The sequence below is a fragment of the Pantherophis guttatus genome, chromosome 5 (assembly GCF_059756535.1).
Source record: "Pantherophis guttatus breed Tessera chromosome 5, ASM5975653v1, whole genome shotgun sequence".
Taxonomy (NCBI): domain Eukaryota; kingdom Metazoa; phylum Chordata; class Lepidosauria; order Squamata; family Colubridae; genus Pantherophis; species Pantherophis guttatus.
In genome coordinates, this window is record NC_142067.1 from 68,584,191 (window position 1) to 68,606,737 (window position 22,547).

General features: G+C 41.4%; 1 protein-coding gene across 15 annotated transcripts in view; it reads left to right on the plus strand.

Moving 5' to 3' along the window:
- The window catches only part of TAB3 (TGF-beta activated kinase 1 (MAP3K7) binding protein 3), a 57,274-nt gene that overhangs the window by 31,471 nt on the left and 3,256 nt on the right, over positions 1-22,547 (plus strand). For 7 of the 15 annotated variants that reach the window (XM_087871316.1, XM_034423780.3, XM_087871317.1 and 4 more), the window contains 4 exons: positions 18,368-18,461; positions 18,860-18,943; positions 20,008-20,112; positions 22,071-22,209. In XM_087871316.1, the coding sequence (XP_087727442.1) occupies positions 18,368-18,461; positions 18,860-18,943; positions 20,008-20,112; positions 22,071-22,209 (422 nt within the window). Of the gene's footprint in view, positions 1-18,367; positions 18,462-18,859; positions 19,009-20,007; positions 20,113-22,070; positions 22,350-22,547 lie in introns of those variants that run through there. The other 8 variants (XM_087871321.1, XM_087871322.1, XM_087871323.1 and 5 more) reach the window with 4 other exon arrangements.

The following is a 22,547-nucleotide window of genomic DNA, read 5'->3' on the forward strand; positions in this document are numbered from 1 at the left end:
GGGGGGGAGGAGGAAGAAAACAGAGATGTTACAACAAGAAAAAGATGGAAAACAGATACAAACCTATGCTGAAGTTGCAGCTGGAGGAATTATTATGGAAGAAGATTTGGATCTTGGGGGCTTACCCCCAACTTTGGAACCACCTAAGAAGGGAGAGCCGAAAGTACAACGACTGACCCGATCAACTTATAAACTTCAAGAACAACAATCAAAAAGGCAACAATCTCAAGATATATCTCAAGAAGTTCAAAAAACAGAAGCGGGGGGGGGGGGGCTAGGCCGAAGAGTAAGGTGGAGGAGGAGCTTCAGCTGATGCTCACAAGGCTTCGAAAGGCTAAAGATGGCAACTAAATTCCTATCTTGGAATGTCAATGGCCTAAATTCACCACAAAAAAGAAAGAAAGTATTTCATTACTTGGAACAATTTAACAATGACGTTATTTGCTTTCAAGAAACACATATCAGATTATCAGATCAAAAATATTTGATAAATTCAAGATTAGGTACACATTTTGTGGCATCAGCGCCAGAGAAGAAAAATGGACTAGTCATATATGTAAGGAAAGGACTATCAGCTAATTTAATTGAGGCAGATGATCAAGGAAGATATATTGCAATTGAATTATTAACACAGACTGGAAAAATGCTTTTTATTGGAATATATGCCCCTAATCAGCAACAAGACAAGTTTTATAAATTTTTACATACTAAAATAATACAATGGGACTATAAATCTTTTATATTAATGGGTGATTGGAATGGAGCAATTGACACAGAAAGATAAAAAAAGCTTATCAAAGATCTCAACACGTGCAAAACTACCTAATTTTTTTTTTGATATGATGGAAGATATAGAATTGAGAGATATTTGGAGAGAACGTAACGTGGAGGAAAAAGATTTTACTTTTTTTTCTGATAGACATCAATCCTTCTCCAGGAGTGATTTTATACTAACCACAAATGATTTTATTTCCAGGGTGAAGAAGACGAAGATATGTCCAAGAACTTTAACTGATCATAGTCCAGTTTGGGTGGAATTCGAACAGGAGAGGGGAGAAAGGAGGTCTTGGAGGTTAAATGAAAACTTATTTAAATATGAAGAAAATGTAAAAGAGCTTAAAAAACAAATGAAAGAATTCTTTGTTATTAATATGAATAAGTGTACTCCTATGGAAATGGTCTGGGATGCTAGTAAGGCTTATATGAGGGGTATATTAATACATATGAACAATAAATATAGACTAAAACAACAAAAGAAGCGTAAAGAGATAGAGGAAGAAATAAAAAAGAAAGAACAATTACTTATATCTAATCCAGGAGATAAGAAAGTAAAAGAAACAATAAATATACTACAAGGGCAATTTAATATGTTAATGGCTGATCAGGTGGCAACTAGCTTACAATATGCTAAACATAATACATTTTGTAATGCCAATAAACCAGGTAGGTGGTTGGCCTACATGCTGAGGGAAAAACAGAAATCACGAGTCATTAGTAAGATAGAATATAGAGGTAAGGAAGTTTACCAACAGAATATGATTTAAAAGTCTTTTTTGGAATTTTATACAAAGTTATATGCTAGTGACTCAATACAAGATATAGCTATAGATAGATATTTAAAGGAAGGGAATATTTCGGAATTAATGTTGGAACAGAGGGAAGGATTGAATCAACCAATAACTTCTGAGGAGATCATTGCGGCAATTAAGCAGTTAAAAACAGAGAAAGCTCCAGGAACAGATGGATTAACAGCTGCTTATTATAAGAATTTACAGCTTGAAATGGCAGAACCGCTTAGAGCTTTATTTTGTAAAATTCAATTAGGGGGAGGAGTTCCACCCTCTTGGAGAATAGCTTTTGTTTCATTGATTCCGAAGGAAGATCAAAACTATCAAACCTGAAAATTTTAGGCCAATTTCACTTTTGAATATTGATTATAAAATTTTTGCTAAGATATTAGCGAATAGATTAATGCCAGTTATGCAACAAGCAATTCATAATGACCAATCAGGTTTTATAAAAGGGAGGCAGATGAAATATAATGTTAGACAAATTATTAATTTATTGGAATATTTGGAAAAAAATAACCAGGTCCCTGCAGCGTTCATATTTTTGGATGCAGAGAAAGCATTTGATCGACTGAATTGGCAATTTTTGTTTAAGATAATAGAAAAAATGCACTTTGGGGAGTATTTTATACATTCAATTAGAGCAATATATCAGAAACAAACAGCACAAATAATAGTTAATGGAGGCCTAACAGAAGCCTTTAAAATTGAGAAAGGTACAAGGCAGGGTTGTCCCTTGTCGCCATTGTTGTTTATTCTAACTTTAGAAGTTTTGTTGAATAAGTTACGGGACTCTGATAAAATAAAAGGAATTGTAATTAGACAGCAGGATTATAGATTAAGAGCGTTTGCAGATGACCTGGTTGTTACTTTATCTCAACCTATAGAGGCGGCTCCCTATATGCTGGACATAATAGCTCAATACGGTAAAGTATCTGGATTTAAAATAAATCTACATAAGACAAAGATGATAACTAAAAATATGTCCATAACTCAAAGAGAAGATTTACGGAGATTAACGGGGTTTGAAATAGTTAACAAAGTTAAGTATCTAGGTGTATATATTGCAGCCTCAAACACAAAATTGTTTAAAAATAATTATGAAGCTCTTTGACAAAAAGTACAGAAAGAAATGGAAAATTGGAAAAAGTTACAACTATCATTACTGGGAAGGATAGCAGCAATAAAAATGAATGTACTACCTAGGTTTTTATTTTTGTTTCAAATGATACCAATGCTTAAGAAAGATGGAAATTTGATGGAATGGCAGAAAGGGGTTAATACTTTCATCTGGGTTGGGAAGAAACCAAGAGTGAAACTAAAAATTATACAGGATATACGTGAGAGAGGAGGTCTTAAAATGCCTAATTTAAGATTGTATTATGAAGCAGCTGCTTTATCACAAATCAGTGATTGGTTTAACTTAACTGAAGAAAGAATGTTAAATATAGAAGGTTATGATGTGTTATTTGGATGGCATGCTTATCTGTTATATGAAAAAAAGTGGATAAAGTGTTTAAGGGTCATATACTTAGAAATGCATTGTTGAGGGTTTGGAAAAAGTACCAATATAAGTTAAATTATAAGATACCCATATGGGCAAATCCCAGACATGCAATAGAAAATATAAGTATAGAGCAAAAAACAGAGGTGATTACTTATAAAGAGCTGCTTCTTTTGGAAAGGGGTAAGTTGCAACTGAAACCTTTAGATGAATTAAAAGAAGAAGGGATAATTTATACTTGGTTTCAGTATGGTCAGTTTCAAGCTAGATGGAGGGAAGATCAAAAAATTGGTGTTATGCAAAATGAAACAGATTAGAGATCAAAGTCAGATGCATATTAAAAGGTTGTATAATGCATTATTGGAAATAGATTCAGAAACGGAACTGGTTAAGGATTGTATGATAAAATGGGCACAAAACTTTCAGGAACCAGTGATGATGGAAACGTGGGAAAAGATTTGGGTCAGAAATGTTAAATTTACACAAGCACAAAATTTGAGAGAACTTTTGTAAAATGTTTTATAGATGGCACTTAGATCCTAAAGAATTATCATGTATGTACTCTAATTTGCAAGCTAAATGTTGGAGATGTGAATGTAATGATGCAACCTATTATCATATATGGTGGACCTGTAAGAAAATCAAGGCATTTTGGATAAAAATTTGGTGGGTGATGCAGAATATTCTGAAAAGAAGGTTGAAATTTACTCCTCAATTGTTCCTATTGGGTATAACTATGGACTGTACAGTATCAGAGACTAAATTGATTTTGAATCTAATATCAGCAGCTAGGCTGTTGGTAGCACAATATTGGAAGAAGGACTCCTTTCCTACTATTGAAGAGTGGATACTGAAAGTAACAAACCTAGCAGAAATGGCGAAAATCTCAGCGTACTTGAAGGACTATACACAAGAAAGATAAGTATCGGAATGGAGAAGATGGATTGACTATATTCAAAATAAGTATCAGACAAGAAAATATCCAATAGCTTATGAATGAACGTTAAGTATTAGAAGTATTCTCCATTGTGGGTGGAGACAGCAGCCAGGATGGGTTGTGCCCGTCTGCTAAGCTGATAGACTGAGCCCGTCAAAGTTGTTAAGTCCCGCCCTTGTTACTGGGCAGACCCAGCTTTTGGCGAAGACCAGAAGACAGGCTCGGCGTGTGGGACTGTTCCTTTTGCTAGATTTTCTCTCTTTATTGGTATCTATTACTCTCGATACGTATTTAGTGTGGATTTACTGGTTTTCGACTTGGACTGTGACCTGGACTGCATTGGATTCCCCTTAATTCCATAGATAGTGAGTTCCTCTACCCCAGTGACTGGCTTTGCTAGTTATCTGGGGTTCAACTTTCTTCTTTCTTTCTTATTCCAGCAGTGGGAGGTTTTTTCTTGGTATTTGTGGAGCTTTACGCCCCCGTTTGTGTTAATTTGGCCGTTATATTCAGCAATGCCTAAATTGGCGTCTGCGGAGTTTCGCGCTCCCACTTTTTACCTCCCGATTGCCATTTTGTATTGCTGCCAGCCGTTGCTAACTTCTACTCTCCCGAGTCGGTTTGCCTTTACTATTTGCGGCTTTCAAGCGGAATCGGCTAGCGGAGCCTCGCCCCCTCATCAGGAGCCTGCAGAGCGGAGCCGCTGTTATTTTATGTGGATTGCGGGCCGTGGAGCTGTTTGAGCACTGACGTCTGGTTTTTGGCGCGAAGAGGCTTTTTGAAGATTGTCGGCTTGCCGCTTTCTCCTGTCACCATATCAGCTGTTTAGCGCCGAAGGGGAGAAGAGAAGGATTTGGTGGGGCTTCGCGCCCCCCCCCAATTGTTATCAGCGTCAGTGCCTCTGGGGGGAGAATGGTTTAATTTGGAGAGTTTTGCGCTCCTCTGGTGAGCTTCTCTGACAACTTTATTAGTGGAGTTTTTCGCGCTCCCCTTTATTGGCCCGGTCATTTGCCTCTGTGTGGCCTTATTGGAAGGCGGAGCTTTGCACCCCCCATTTCTAACTGGGTGGCAGTCTGTGACAATTCTACTGGTGGAGCTTCGCGCCCCCCCTCCCAATTCTGAGCTGTCATTATAGCTGCTGTCTGGACAAGTCAGTTAGTCTAAGTGGAGTTTTTACGCTCCCTGTTACAGCTGCCCGGTCAGGGGCCTCCTGGCTTTGGTCTGTGCCTCTTAACGACAGTTCCTTATTTTGCGACTCTCCTGACAACAGGGGTGTTTTTGTCATTGTCACAGCTAACAGCCCCCCATGTTTTCAATCATGCCCAAAGCTTCGCACAAATCAAAGCATGGGCGCAGGGCAGGGCACTCAGACAGCCCTCATTATGAAAGGGCTTCCCCTCCCAGGCGAGACATCGAGCATGTCTCCTCTAAACAGGTGGGGGCTGACCCATCAAGACCCCGTCATAAGTCATCTTCTGATTCACTACCATCTCGTGCAGAGGCCCGCAGGGATAAAGTTCTTCAAAAGATCTGCGCTAAGGCTAGTAAGCAGCATCCATCAGCCAACGAGTCCTCTACGACCGCTCCTCATGCTGCTACAGCCCAGGATTCTGGGGCGCAAGCTGACCAACTGTCTCTTCAGGACTGCCCTGCTGTTATTCAGACTGCCGATCTCTGGGGCTCTTCCACGGCCCCTGCTCTGGAGGTTCCGGTGGTGCCTCCCCCGCCGACTCCTTTTTTTTTTTTTTTATTGAAAAAGTTTTCAATTACAAATTTTTCCCCCTTTCCCCCCCCTCCTCCCTAACCCCCCCTCACCACCCCCTCCCCCCTCCCCCCTATGACTTCTTCAAAATAAAAACCTAATACATAACAGATTATGTAATATTTTACCATCCCCTTACTCCCTCCTCCAAATACTGACCCTTACTCCTAGTGATATTATTAATATTATTACTTCCCCCTCTTACCATACACTTCAAAATAACATTCCATTATAACACTATGTAATAACTTCTGATTTGATACAGTAATATTATTATAACTCCCAATTTATCGATAATCTGCCATTTTTTCTCCTCCCCCATACTTATGTCTGTATATTAATATAACATTTCATAATAACCTTCCACTTTAAAACTATATAATGAATCCTACTTTAACATTTAATCTTTTGTGTATATTAATATGACATTTCAAAGCAGCCTTCCCCATATATTCTAGTTTTACATTTGTTCTACACTATCCATTTCCTCCACTCCCATAAATATATCTCTTAAGCATCCCTTTTCTTAATCTGTATAATCAAATCTCTAACCTATCTCCACCCACTTTCCTACAAAATTACCATACACAACAATTCTTAATATCTTTGTTCTTCTGCCCATCCTACTAAAAAATATTCCCTTATATAAACAAAATCAATAACTTTAAATTTATAATCCATACAATATCTTCTTTAATATCTTTCCACTGGATTGCTGACTCCATCATCCGAATTAGGGTAACATAACATCCCAGTTGCAACAGAATATTCAAAATCCTCAGTTATCATCTGCCCCCATCAATAATGAATATCTTCGTATATATATAAGAAAAAAGAAAACAACCACCCGAGTGACTTTATAATTGTAATCCATGTAATATCTGTAATAGTGGCTTTCTTCAGGATTATTAATTCCCATTCTCATAATGGGGTAACAGCCAGATCTTCTGCATGCCCCAGCATAACTCTCTTGCCTTATAACTCAGCATAAGTATAATATGTTGACCAATGAAAAAAAAAAAGAAAACCCAAAAATAGATAATTCCAATCCAACAATTTAAGGCCCTTTTCACATCCCAAAATTACGGCATTGCAGAGGTCTGTCACTCTCCTCAGGATGATATTAACCAATACTTCGCCTCAACCATCTTTTCATATATTCAGTCATATATTTTTTTAAAAAAAATAACTGGCTTCGCTGTTGCTTAATTTAGAAATTTTTATTTTTGTAAGACCTATTTCTTTTTTTCCTTTCTTTTTGTGGGTTTGATCTCCATCCTAATTTGCTTTCTGCAAGTTGTGTGTCAACTGATTGGTTTTCATTCTGCTTTATAACTTGATCTTGTTGGTTTTGCTTTTGTGACTCATATTTCTTTTCTGTAAGTTGTGTATCAATTAATTGATTTCCATGGTTATCTGTAGCTTGGTGAGTCGTCACGTTAGAATCCGATACCACTTCTCTCTTATTTATAAATAATCCAGCTGAGGTGTCTGAAGAATCCAAAGGCAATTCATCTACCAAGGCCTCTGTAACTCGATATTTTTCCTTTATTTCTAACTCCTTCTTCTTGTCTTATGTTGTGCATAAAGATGTTAAATTCATTTTTAAAAAATTTTGATAAAATTCTTCCGCTTTTTCAACAGTATTTAATTGATATCTTTCTCCTTGATATCTCAATATTATACCAACTGGAGCATTCCATCTGAATAAAATCTTTCTTTTTTTAAGCTCAGCCACCAGAAAACCAAATTTCTTTCTTTCCAATAACATCTTAGGCGGGAGTTCTTTATAAATCCAAATCTTTCTTCCAAACAATTGCAAAGTAGACTTAAAAGATTTCTGCACAATTTTATTTCTTATTTCTTTATCTGTAAAATAAATCACCACATCTCTAGGCAATTGCCTCTGCTTTGCAATCCAGGAGTTTATAAACTCTATCGATCCTACAAAATACCTCCTCAGGATGAACCTTTAAAATCCCAGCCAGAACTTCAGAAGATATTTTTTTTAGGTCATCTCTGTGATTTTCCTGTAATCCTCTCAGTCTGATCGCATATTCAGTAAAATTATATTGCATCATTAAAACTTCCTTTTCAATATGTTGTTGTATATTTTCTACATTACAGTCAGCTTCCATTTTAGGTTTTTCTTCTAAACTATTGTCTTGGATGTTTATCAAATCATTTTCAATTTTTTCTATTTTATTTTCCAAATTATCCTCAATTTCCTCCATTTTAGACTCTAATAGATTAATATTTGTGTCCAACCTGATCAAAAATTCTGAGAAACCATTAGCCATTTTTATAATCTTTTCTTTAGTTTCCTGCTTAAATTTCTCAAAGTTCTGATTCATAATCTCATCCCTTCTTACAATCTCCTCCAGAAGAAATTCAATTATATTAAAAGCAGTTTTCTGAGACTGTAGGTTAAGAACTTGTTCATATAGTTTGTGGATGGGGGAATCCCCCCCCCCCCGCTTGTTTATCCAGCTTTGGAAGCCTAAACGCCATATTTCCACACAGGCAAACTTTTTAAAAAGCAAAGCTTCTTTTCAACGAGATCAATATCAAATCAAATCTCCAGAAAAGAGAAAACACAAAAGTGGAGCTTTTTCTTCAATTGTAGCCAAGAGCATTTATTCCGCTACTTTGTGGCTTAATAAGAAACGGAAGGACTTTCCCTTTTCAGCTTCCCTGCTCAAATTTCGGCAGTCGCCATTTTAAAAGCTCTTTTTTACTTTCCTTTGTAAAAGAAGTATAAATACTTGCAATTTAGGGTCACAGATCCAGATCCAGATCTCATCCTCTTTAGTTAATCTGTTAGTTATCTTGAAAGGCTCGTTTTCGTAGCCTTGCTCTGCAAAAAAGCAGAGGTCTCCCAACGCCCGGAGCAAACGGCGAGTGCTATAGGGAGCCGCATCCGCTCTCCCCCAAGAGTAAAAAAAAAACTCTGGGGACTACGCGGAGAGCTCTACCTACACTCACCTGCTCTGTCTCACATTTCCTCCTGGAAATGGAGTTTTTCGAGCCGCCTTTCCGTTGTAAAGGCGGCTCTTTACAGGCGAAGGGGCTGTCGGTCCCAAGGGACTGTCTGGCGGCTACGAAAAGCAAACCGGAAGCCCCCGCCGACTCCTTCATCGGATGTGGCCAACTCAGCGTCTGCACAATCCTCAGCACCCGCTCCTAAGGCGGGGGCGGCGCTGCCTATTAATTTCTGGTCTCCTGAGCGAATCCAGCAACTCATAACAACTACGGTGCAACAGTCATTGGCGACTCAATTGCGACCAACCAGCAGGGCGGCTTCAGTTCAGTCTGACGCGTCGCTGTCTCGGATGGATGTCGAGCAGGACGATGTCCTTTCAATAGCCACCCCTGATTCTCCGGTTTCTTCCATGGCGAGCCGAGCATCATTGCTGGCCGATGAGGAATCTCAGGAGTTGGGGCTTTCCGAGGACGAGGATCTTCCCCCCGACCAACTGGCTTTTACGGGCTTGTTTCTCCAGTCCTTGTTCAAATCTCTGCTTCACAAAGCCATTAATACGGCACAGCTCAGCTCTCCCTCCCCGTTGCCAGATACATCAGGTACGGCTAAAGGGGCTCTCAACCCCCTTTTTGCGGAACCATCCAGACCGGTAGACTCCATTCCTACTCCTCCATTGTTCCTCGATGTGATTCGGAAGCAGTGGTCCTCGCCTAGTTCGACACCGGCTCCTACAGCATTGGAACAACGCAACTTCAACGTCGCTCCGGATCTTACCTCCCTTCTTCAGGTCCCGTCCGTGGATGCTCCGGTGGCCGCTCTCTTACCTCACACTGTGGTTCCGGGTGACCCAGATGAAGGTCTGCGCCTGGAGGAGCGCTGGGCGGAGCAAGTGTTGCAGCGAGCCCATCGGCGCGGCTTGGGCCATTCGAGCGGCTTCTACAGCATCTTAGCCCGTGTGTTAGTCCATCCGTGCCTCTCTTGTTCGCCGACCCTACAAGTCGGCTTAGGTCAATGAAGACCCCCAGACAGGTAAGATATCAATGGTTCACCCAGAAGCGGAGGAACTCATCTTGCCGCAACGCTGGCCACACCCCCTTCCACTGGCCACACCCCGTTCAGAAAGTTTTTGATCCAATCGCAGATGGAAGAGGGAAAATCCAAGTCAGTCAGCTTTCCGATAAGGATGCTCGGCAGAATGGTATTAAAGGCCAAGCTATAATCTATGAAAAGCATCCTGACATAGTTTCTGGCTCTCTCCAGATGGCTCGCTACAGAATGTAAGGCAGTAGCTATGGCATCATCCGTCAACCTATTCCCCCTGTAGGCAAACTGATGTTTGTCAAAGTCCAGCGGGAGGCATGTCCTAAGGTGTTGGAGAACCAATATCTCAAAGCATTTCATCACTACAGACATTAGTGCGATAGGTCTGTAGTCATTTAGGCAGTTATCACTGTTTTCTTCGGGACTGGGACAATAATGGCTGCTTTCAAGCATGATGGAACATTGGCCGTTTGCAGGGAGATGTTAAAGCTGATTGTCAGGATCCCTGCTAATTGGCCGGCACAGGTATTTACCACTATCCCCAGCACCCCATCTGGACCTGCAGCTTTGCTGGGATTCACAGTCTTCAATACAGCTCTCATTTGGGGTTCGTATAGAGTGAGTGGCTGGGAATCAGAAGGCCGGCGGGCTGAGGCTACGGGGTCTAGTCTTTTCACCTTGTAGCAGGCAAAGAAGATGTTCACCTCTACCAACGAGGCATCAGTGTTGACCGTGTTCCTCGTGTTGTCCTTATACTTAGTTAGGTGCTGCAGTACCTGCCACACTTGCTTCGGGTTGTTGTCTGCTAGATGGTTCTCCATCTTACGTTTGAATTGTTGTTTTGCCATCTTAATGCCTCTTCTAAGGTTTGCCCTGGCCTCTCTATATCTATCACTGTCCCCTGTCTTAAAGGCAGAATCCCGGCCTCTCAGAAGCATCTGTACCTCAGCAGTCATCCAGGGTTTACAATTCCCATAGACTTTGATGCACCTGTCCGCTGTTACGCTGTCAGTGCACACTTTGATGTAAGAGTGTATGGTATCAGTGTATTCATGCAGATCTTGATGTTCAAATATACTCCACTCAGTGGTTTCAAAACAGTCCTGCAGCTGACTGAGAGAGCCCTCTGGCCAGGTTTTAACCATTTTCATGGCTGGCTGAGTTCTTTTCCTGAGAGGGACATACTTCGGACATAACAGCAGTTAGATGGTCGGGTGTCCCCAGGTGGGGTAGGGGGATTGCTCTGTATGCCTGTTTCAGGTTAGAGCAGAGGTTCCCAACCTTTTTTTGGCTATGCCCCACCTAATCATCTCTAAAATCCTGATGTCCCCCCTGTGACATATAATTCTTACTATTCAAAAAGTGAACTCCTACTCACGCGGAGGAAGCCTAACAGGCCATTAACTTGGTTGAAACAAAGTTCCAAATTGCCCCCATTAAAAATCAAATTGCCCCCCTGTGGAGTGTGGACCCCATGTTGGGAACCACTGGGTTAGAGTACACACGGTCTAAAGTGTTCTTCTGTCTGGTGGAGAACTGTACATACTGCATGAGTATGAGAACTGAGGGAGAACTGTCTTTAGACACGCTTGATTGAAGTCCCCAGCCATGACAAAAGTGCCCTCTGGATAAGTTTGCTGCTGCCTGGAGATTTTTTTTTTTTTAATTGAATTTAATTTATATGCCGCCCTTCTCCGGAGACTCAGGGCGGCTTACAATGCGTTAAGCAATAGCCTTCATACTTTTGTATATTTATACAAAGTCAGCTTATTGACCCCACAACTGGGTCCTCAATTTACCTACCTTAGAAAGGATGGAAGGCTGAGTCAACCTTGAGCCTGGTGAGATTCAAACTTACAGTAATTGCAGACAGCTGGTGTTAATCACAATGCTATTAGTCTGCTGAGCCACCAGGCTCTGATGATGTCGTATAGCTTAGTAAGCACCATGCTGACATTGGCATCAGGTGGAATATAAACAGCTATTATTATCACAGTGATTTCTCTAGACAGATAAAATGGCCTACATGTGACAGTCATCAGTTCCACATCTGGGCAGCAATGCATATAGCAGCAATGCTGTTAACACACCAGTCACTGTGTATATAGATACAGAGTCCTCTCTTGCTTTTACCAGAGTCGCCATTTCTGTTGGAGCGATAAGTGACAGGCCCAAATGGGGCACGGGTGCCTGCACACTCCCCTGTGCCCCATTTTGGCCAGCAGGAAGGCAGGAGGTCGTCCGAATATAGGGCATGCAGAGGCCCCCCACGGCCCCCCGTGCTCTGTTTTGGCTGGCAGAGTGCTGCAGCAGGCCATCCAGACTGGAAATGGGGCGTGCAGGAGTCATGCCCCCCTCCCCATTTTCACTAGCAGGGGCACCGTGAGCCGGTCTTTTGCTATTTCCAGGCCGGTCTCACAAGGCAGATTTGAGCACCCCTGCTAATGACACTAAGATTCCCATCAGTGATAATATTGTCATGGATTGTTATAAAATCAGGATAATTTAACCTAGCAGTTTAAATATTAGTTTAAAGTACTGAAGTAATGCAGGTACCATTTCCCCCCAAAATAGGACCTACCCCCAAAACAAGCCCTAGCCTGATTTCTTTGGAATGGGTCTAATTTAGACCCATATGTGATAGGCACATATCATAGATATGTGCCCATCAGGCTTCCGAGCATTCCATCAGCTGAGAGCTCAGGGCAGGGGGGTGGCGGTTATTATAAAGGAAGGTCTTGATCTGAGGGAGACCACTGTTCCACAGATAGCCAGATGTGAGTCCCTTTTTGTGAAGTGGGGCCGTGGAGTACAGATGGGCTTGTTGATCACGTACCTGGCTCCTTTCCACGTGGCAACAGCCCTGCCCGAGCTGCTCAACGTCATAGCCGAGGTGGCGGTTGATACCCCCAGACTTTTAGTCATGGGGGATTTGAACCTTCCATCTATCGGTGAAACGTCTGAGGTGACTCGAGAGTTCATGGCTTCCATGACAGCCATGGACCTTACTCAGTTAATTCATGACCCTACTCACACGGGTGGACACACTGGACTTAGTTTTTGTCTCTGGTCAGTGGTCGAGTGGCCTTGATACAGGGGATATAATCATCTAACCCTTGTCATGGTCTGACCACTCGCTCCTTCAACTGGACTTTCTAACCGCTGCACCCCGCTGCAGGGAGGCGGGACCGACCAGGTGGTTCCGCCCCAGGCGCCTGATGGATCCTGATAGGTTCCAGATGGAGCTTGGGCCATTTCCTGAGACTCTGGCTCATGACTCAGCTGAAGACCTGGTGGCCGCCTGGGATAGTGCGGCCGCCGGGGCTTTGGACCGCATCGTGCCTTTGCTGCCTCTGACCCGGCACAGAACTCACCTAGCTCCTTGGTTCTCCGAGGAGCTGAGGGAGATGAAGCGCCGGAAAAGACGCCTGGAGAGTAGTTGGAGGACAAGCCGTTCCGAATCCGACCGAACACTGGTGAGGTCTCATATTAAGACCTACCTAGTGGGATTAAAGCGGCGAAATCCAGCTATTTTGCCCTTCTTATCGCGTCATCAGATAATCGCCCAGCCACCCTGTTTAGGGTGACCCGCTCCATCCGGAAGCGCGGGATGATCCCTTGCAGGGTTGAGCTGAGGATTTTGTGCAGTATCTGTATGACAAGATCGCTCAGATTCGGGAAGGCCTGGCCTCTGACTGGGTAAGTCTGGATGGGATGACTGAGGCAGGTCTTGAGAGTGTTATCTGGAGGAGTTTGATCCTGTGGCTCCCGAGGATGTGGACAGGTTCCTGGGACGGCTGAACGCGACCACATGTTTATTGGACCCGTGTCCCTCCTGGTTGGTACTGGCTTCCCGGGAGATTACACGAGGTTGGCTCCAGAGGATTGTTAACACTTCTCTGAGTGAGGGGGTCCTGCCGACCACTTTGAAAGAAGCGGTGGTGAGGCCCCTCCTCAAGAAGCCCTCTCTGGATCCGGCTGTTCTGGCTAACTATCGTCCAGTCTCCAACCTTTGCTTGGTTGCGAAAGTTGTTGAGTGTGTGGTGGTGCGGCAGCTTCCCCAGTACCTGAATGAAGCTGTCTATCTAGATCCGCTCCAGTCCGGCTTCTGGCCTGGGCACAGCATGGAAACGGCATTGGTCGCGTTGGTGGATGATCTCTGGAGGGCTCGGGATAGGGGTTGTTCCTCTATCCTGGTCCTGTTAGATCTTTCAGCGGCTTTTGATACCATCGACCATGGTATCATGTTGCACCGGTTGAACGGGCTGGGGGTGGGGGGCACCGTTTTGCGGTGGTTCTCCTCCTACCTCTCTGACCGGTTCCAATCTGTGTTGACGGGGGCAGCGGACGACCCCGAGGCGTCTTGCTTGTGGGGTGCCACAAGGGTCGGTCCTCTTGCCCCTTCTGTTCAACATTTATGTAAAGCCGCTGGGTGAGATCATCCGTGACTTTGGGGTGGAGTTCCATCAGTACGCTGACGACACTCAGCTGTACATCTCCATCCCAGGCCACTCCAACAATGCCCTTGAAGTGATGTCCCAGTGCCTGGAGGCCGTGCGGGCCTGGATGGGGAGAAACAGGCTCCGACTGAACCCTTCCAAGACCGAGTGGCTGTGGCTTCCGGCGTCCCGATATAGCCAGCTGGTGCCATCGCTGGCTATTGGGGGCAAGTCACTGGCCCCCACGGAGAGGGCTTGCAACTTAGATGTCCTCCTGGATGCACAGCTGTCTTTAGAAGAGCACATGACTGCCGTGGCCAGGGGGGCTTTTTGTCAGATTCGCCTGATACGCCAGTTGCGTCCCTTTCTGGATCGGGACTCCCTACGCACAGTCACTCAAGCATTTGTCACTTCCCGCCTGGACTACTGCAATGCTCTCTACATGGGGCTCCCCTTGGGGTGCACCCGGAGGCTGCAGTTAGTCCAGAATGCGGCCACGCAGGGATTATGGGAGCGACGGGGTGCTCACATATGACACGTGTCCTGTGCGAGCTGCACTGGCTTCCTGTGGTCTTCCAGGTGCGCTTCAAGGTGTTGGTGACCACCTTTAAAGCGCTCCATGGCTTAGGGCCGGGGTATCTGAAAGACCGCCTTCTGCCGCCAATAGCCTCCCACCGACCGGTTCACTCACACAGAGAGGGCCTCCTCAGGGTGCTGTCGGCCAGACAGCGCCGGCTGGTGACCCCCAGGGGGAGAGCCTTCTCTCTGGCAGCACCTGCCCTCTGGAACGACCTACCCCCTGAGATACGCATGATATCAGACCTCCGGAATTTTCGTTGGGCCCTGAAAACACACTTATTCCATCTAGCCGGGCTGGCTTGATCCCATCCTCTCAGTTTTAATTGAATTCGGTTTTAATTGGGTTGTTTTAAATCTTGGGCCGAAATTATTTAATTGTTTTTTAAACTGTTTTTAAATTTTATATGCAATGTTTTATCTCGGCTGTACACCGCCCTGAGTCCCGCAGGAGAAGGGTGGTATAGAAATAATAAATAAAATAAAATAAAATAAAATAATAAAATAAAATAAAATAATAAAATAATAAAATAAAATAAAATAAAATAAAATAAAATAAAATAATAAAAAAATAAAATAAAATAAAATAATAAAAAAATAAAATAAAATAATCAAATAAAATAAAATAAATAATAAAATAAAATAAAATAAAATAAAATAATATAATAATAAAATAAAATAATAAAATAATCAAATAAAATAATCAAATAAAATAAAATAATCAAATAAAATAATCAAATAAAATAAAATAAAATAAAATAATAAAATAATAAAATAAAATAAAATAATCAAATAAAATAAAATAAATAAAATAAAATAAAATAATCAAATAAAATAAAATAATAAAATAAAATAAAATAAAATAAAATAATAAAATAATAAAATAAAATAAAAAAATAAAATAAATAAAATAAATAAAATAAAATAAAATAAAATAAATAAAATAAAAAAATAAAATAAAATAAAATAATAAAATAATAAAATAAAATAATAAAATAAATAAAATAAATAAAATAAAATAAATAATAAAATAAAATAAAATAAATAAATAAAATAAATAATAAATAATAAAATAAAATAAATAAAATAAAAAAATAAAATAAATAAATAAAATAAAATAAAATAATAAAATAAATAGATAAATAGATAAATAAATAAATAAAATAATAAAATAATAATAAAATAAATAAAATAAAATAAAAAATAAATAAAATAAATAAAATAAATAAAATAAATAAAATAAAATAATAAAATAAAATAAATAAATAAAATAAATAATAAATAATAAAATAAAATAAAATAAATAAATAAAAAAAATAAAAAAAATAAAAAAAATAAAAAAAATAAAAAAAATAAAATAAAATAATAAAATAAAATAAAATAAAATAATAAAATAAATAGATAAATAGATAAATAAATAAAATAATAAAATAAATAAAATAAAATAAAATAAATAATTTAAGCCCTACACCAAAAATAAGCCCCAATGAAGAGGCATGGCCAGTACAGGATGCAGCCCTTCCCTTCCCTGGTCACCTCATGGAGGTTTGGCCTCTTAATTCCAGCCCTATGGATCAGCTGAGCTAGTGAGGGCTGGGAGCTGCCTCTCATTTTGTCTTGCCTGGAGTTCAGGTTTTGCTCAGGCTGCTACTATGATGTGGCAGAAAGCCATGCAGTGCATCAGAATAGGCCCCCACCCCCCCACCCCTGCTCAACTGCTGGACCTGTTTTACCTGCTGCTGCTGGCCTCAGCCTCCTGGCTGTGCTGCTCTCAGTAGCCCTGCTGGGCTGCTCCTGGCTGTGTGGCAATTTGGCCCAGATTTCCAGAGCATCTTCCCTGCTGCCAGCCTGCCAGGGCCCCCTTTGGCAGCGGTTGTGCTGCCCTGTGTGAGCTCCATGGTGGTGTTTCAGTGATACGGAGGAGGGAGGGGGAGATCGCCCCTTCCTCCTTTGCACCCCAAAACACCATCTTCCCTGGCTGCCGAGTCCCTGGCCTGCACCCCTCTTGCGGAGCAAGATGTGCAACTCGATGTTATCTGTGGAGGCCTCTCAGTGCAATGCTCTGCTGCAGTTTCAAAGGAAACCTCTGCCTTCCCTGCACAGGATTGCAAGGCTGGAGGCTTCAGAGGGATCATTTTTGGGATGTGCATCTGTGCAGGGTTCCCCATGGAAAGGACGATTGGCAGGAAAATGGGGGGGGGGATTTTCCTGCTGATTTTCCAGCCGAGCAGGCCGGCCAAGAGCAGCGCTGCCAGGAGGGTGAAGAGCCCCCATGAGGCCAGCAGCAGCATGGGCAGCTGCAGACAGCCCGCCATGGCTGAGAAGTGTCTCAGCAGTAGCTGAGCTAGCAGGCAGGGCAGGTGGAGGCCAGGGCATGCCAAAAGCTTGGCCCATTGCAGCCACAGGCAAGCAGACAGTGGGACGGAGAGGGTGGAGCCAGTGGTAACTGTGCTCCCACTCCTGTTGGCCCCCTGCTCTTTGCCTCCTGCACATCAAAAAAATAAGACCTCCCTGAAAATAATCCCAAGTGCTTATTTTCAAGCCCAAAAGAAAATAAGACCGGGTCTTATTTTTGGGGAAACACAGTAGTCCTCAGGTTGCAAGCACTCATTCAGTAACTGTTCAAAGTTATGGTGGCACTGAATGAGTAGTACTTATGACTGGTCCTCAAAATTCTGGCCATTGCAGCACCCATACAGTCACATCATCATGTTTGGGTTCACACTTAGGACCATTGCAGCCTCCCCTGATTGTCATTTGCACCATTCCCTGTCAGCCTCTCACAAGTAATGTGAATTGGCAAGCTGGAAGGGAAAGTTGTAAATTACTCCTGTTGCTTTTTCTCCCAAGGACCCTCCTAGAGAGTACAATATCAAGCACCTCCCCCAAATCATCCTGCTTGTGCTGTGTAGCAATCATCCACAACCCTGCTGACCTGCCTGCAGTCCCCCATTATCCATAGCATCTGCCCATGACCCCCAATGGAGTGTACATGACCTCTGCCAATCTGCTTATGCTCCAAAGAGCCTGCCACCAACAACCTATTTGCACCACCCACAGCCAGGCTGGCTTCCCTGCCCTTGTGGACTTCGGGTTGCTACACATTGCTTAGCAATGGAAATTCAAGATCCAATTGTTATTGTAACATGAGGACTGCCTATAGGTATTTTTTAGCATATAAATTGATAGATAAAATATTGAAAATAGTCATTTTCAATTTGATAAGGAGACTATTAATTAATCTGTCATTTCCAGTTTGTGGCTCTTGGAATTCTTTGCTTTTACATTGAGCATTGATTTTTTTTGATGTGGAGACAAAAGCTGTCTTTCTAAAAGACATACATTCTCTTATTAGGTGATACTATCAATAAGGAGGATCTGTACTTTTAACTCATCTTTTTTGTAATTTATGAATGCACCTCTGATAAAGGTAAGGGATGGAAAGGTGGGGAGAATTTTAAAAAATTGTGAATGGGCTTCTGGTTGGCTACATTTATGTATTTAGTTAAATGAATGTGCCAGCTTACTTACTTTCTATTCTTGATTCTCTCTGCTAGCCCGAGGAGATGACAAGATTGAGAAGCATGAATAGGCAGCTCCAGATAAATGTAGACTGTACTCAGAAAGAAATTGACCTCCTTCAGTCTAGAGGTAGATGTTTTCAATGATTTTCTGTATCTGAAATGCATTGATATGGAGCTTTATGTAAGAATTTAAGAGGTTTTATGAATATTGTCTTTTCCTATCATAGTCATAGAAAGAAAGATAATCCAATCAATTTTCTTTTTACTAGATGTATTGTTTTGATACTTTAGTGAAAATGTATTTGCCAATATTGATTCTGTATCATTTAAGTGACAGAATTTGCAAGCATTCTTCATTATATATGGGCAGTTTCCAGAATAGCAAGGCTATATGACTTTAAGACACTGTTGTTTGCTGCATTTCAATATCGTTTCATGTCAAAAGCACACTTAACCAGTAACTTTTTTTACCTCTTAAACATATATCCTGTTCAAAATACATTATTTTCTGCTTTTTATTAATAGGAAACTTTGACCTGAAAGCCATGAATAATTTTTATGATAATATAGAGCCTGGTCCTGTTGTGCCGCCAAAGCCATGTAAAAAAGGTGAGTCACTACACAAATGTTCAAGATGTAGTTTGTTTCTGGTATTTTTTTGTAGAGGGATTCTTATATTAGAAGGAAGGAAATTAGATGTACTGTATATGTTTCTTATGCACAACTACCATATTTTTCGGAGTATAAGACGCATCTTTTTACCCCCAAATAGAGGGTGAAAATCTGGGTGCATCTTATGGTCTGAATGTAGCGCTGCCCACCCACCGGCCTTCACCCTTCGGACATTTTCAGGCAGTTCCAGGCAGCAGGGATCTGGGTCGGGGCACATCCTGAGGAACAAACCTCTTCGGGACGGTCTTGGGGGGGGAAAAATCTGCCTGGCAGCTTCAGGGAACAAGACGGGCCCCATGGTTTGCGGCTGGTCACCCCTCTGGCCGCCCAGTGGGCAGCTCAGGACAGACAATGGTCGCGATGACTTCACTCCCCAGCAATGTGAGGAGCCGCCGCCTAAGCCCTCTCTGCGTCTAGGAACTGAGCTGAGCCGAACGGGAGCCCCTAAAGTGAAACGTCCCTCCTTTCCAGCCACCGCTGCCCGTTGGCCAGATTCCCCAATGCAATTCTCAGAGCCGCGTTTCACTGCAATGTGCAGCGGGGAACCAGGAACCATTTTGGATTCGGGGAGGGGATTGCAGCACTGCCGCCTAAAAATGCTTTTCTTCCCATTGCACATTGCAGACCCGCACACCCTCGTCCTCCTTCTCAGCAGACTCACCTTCTCTTTCCTCCTGGCCAGATCCGCTGCCTGAAACGTGATGTACTTTTTTTGCCTCTGCACACCCCATGTTTGAAATCAGGAAGGGGATCGCGGGTCTGCCGCCCGAAAACGCTTTCCTTTGGAATCGGGATAGATTCCACCCAAATTTAGTGGACTCTGGGCAGTGTACAAAAATAGAAAAAAACATAAAAACAACGGATAACATTAAATCAGACAAACACCCCTGTATAAATAATCCAATAAACAACAAAATAAAATAGGGACCTTAAACAAATAATAAACATCAAACCCAGACCTGGCACCAAAGCAAGGTGTTCAAATCTTTCCTGATCCCTAGGAGAGAGAATGTCATCCTTACCCCTGGGGGGAAGCTGTGAAGAGGATGGTGGCCACAACAGAGAAGGCACAATTCCTAGGTCCCACAAGATGACAGCAGTTAATGGTAGGAACCTAGAGTGCATCCATTCTGCTGAAATGTACTGGGCAGACGGAAATGATTATAGACAAGCAGTCTCTTAGTTATCCTGATGCTACCTTTCTGGCATCAAGCCCTATGCCATATATGGCTTTATAGGTCCTCTACCTCACACATTAGTCATCTCATTATATTTGAGTAGAAGTTATAGAAATAGTAATTTACGGAAGTATAAATATTGTTGCCACGTGGCCATATTGTACAAACTATGATCCTTGGAGAGAAAAATAATGCAGTTTAAAATATATTAAATATTGCTACAAGTCAGTTTGCTAATTATGTTCAAATGAATGGAGACTCTACATTATATATAATCTAATTGTGCATATATAAATGTTGAATAGTTCACCCTTTTGTAGAAGATAAAGGCATTTATATATGATTTTCCATGCATTTTGTGTAGTATTTTCAAAATCTTTAATTAATTAGGGTAAAATATAGGAAATACTTTGTTAGATTGTAAAATAAATGTTTAATCAAAATCAGCCAAAAGACATGGTAATTAATATAATTCAGTAACATGTTAGAGTAATGTTCTGGACCATTCTTCATATTACTATGCTCCTAATAGATATTAGTACCCTGTTTTCCCCAAAATAAGACATCCCCTGATAATAAGCCCAATCAGGCTTTTGAACGCATGGCAATAAGGCCAAGCGCTTATTTTAGGGTTCAAAAAAATATAAGACAGGGTCTTATTTTCGGGGAAACATGGTAGCTAAAGTAAGAATGTGTCATACCCACATTAATAAATTGTTTGAACTCAACACATTGTTTCTTAGAAACAGTTCTAGTATAGGATGTTAAAATACATCGTAGTAATTTTCTCTTGTTGGAATGATTTTGAAATTTAGTCTGGTAGATCTCATACTATCTACCTCAAATGACAAAATTTGGCAGAAAAGAATATACTGTATTTTTCGGAATATAAGACACTCCGGAGTATAAGACGCACCTTAGTTTTTGGGGAGGAAAATAAGAAAAAAAAATTCTGCCTCTGCCTACCAGCATCCATCGGTATTCATCAGGCTAGCGTCCTGTCAGTGTGTGAGAGAGAGTTGAGGGCTGTTTGGAAATTGAAACAGTATTTGCTGTGTGAGAACAAGGAAGGACACAGCAAGGAGCCTGGGCATGGCTTAGCTCAACTGTTCTAAAGCTGCATGCTGTGCTGATCTCTGAAACTGAAACTCCTCTCCTCTACTTGTGTTTTGCTTGTATTTACTACCACTTTGGAACACCTGCTTTTGGTTTTGTATATTTACTTCATGAGTTATATTATATATAAAGAGAAATTATTGAATCCTGCTGAATCAGTTACTTGTGTGTGCTTTCTGGATGTGATTGCTGCTGCAAACTCTGACAGTCCTTGCAGCAAATAGTGAACAGCCAGGTCAGCTTCAGCACATTATTGCAGCCTGATTCAGCACGAGCAGCTTATTGATGGGTGGATTAGCTTCCCGGAATACTCCCAATCAGCTGTTCCAGGCTGGGATTGCCACAGACCATCGCCTCCTCAGTGCCTCGCAGTTTTTTGGGCTACATTTGGTGTATAAGACGCACCCAAATTTTCACCCTCTTCTAGGGGGGGGAAAGTGTGTCTTATACTCTGAAAAATACGGTACATAATTCACATATCTTACTATATTTTTACTGGAGACCAAAATCATACCAATAGAATTTATTTTCAGAATATTGCACTTGGTATGTAGTTAAAGTGTAGTACTGAAGACCCAAATTCTAGTTCACCTTCTGGTATAGAAAACTCACTTTCAATCAACAATGATTATTGTAGAGAAAACAAACAGGCCTTACAGTGTGCTTATACATGAATGCCAAATAAAATATTAATACAAATATTATTATTGACCTATGATGTTTATATATTTAAAAGTATTATGTTTTATAAGAAAAATGATTCTTTGTAGACCATCAAAATAGTTCCAAGCAAGTTCTGCGATCACAGCCAAGAGATGAGGACTTTGAAGGAGCTCCATGGAATTGTGACAGCTGTACTTTCTTGAATCACCCAGCACTGAATCGTTGTGAGCAATGTGAAATGCCGCGGTATGCCTGAATTTATCAAAGTCTACTTTGTATTAAGATGGGCTTTGAGATCTCAGCCATAGATGAAAATTTGGGGGATCTTTTAGTTCCCTACCAGGTCATTTTCAGTTTTTGAGAGAAAAAATTCCTTTTCATTCATGCTGCACTAAAGATTAGTTTATGGAAACATACTCTTATCCCATGGTGGTAAGAAAGTTTGAAAGGATATTCTGAATCCAAGATTTATTTTCTTTTAAGAATATATGCAGGAAAACAAGTGATTACTGTTGTTCTAGCCCCCATAATTACATTTGCTTGTTAGTAGTCCTTACATATATTTTTATAAGCATTGAACAATT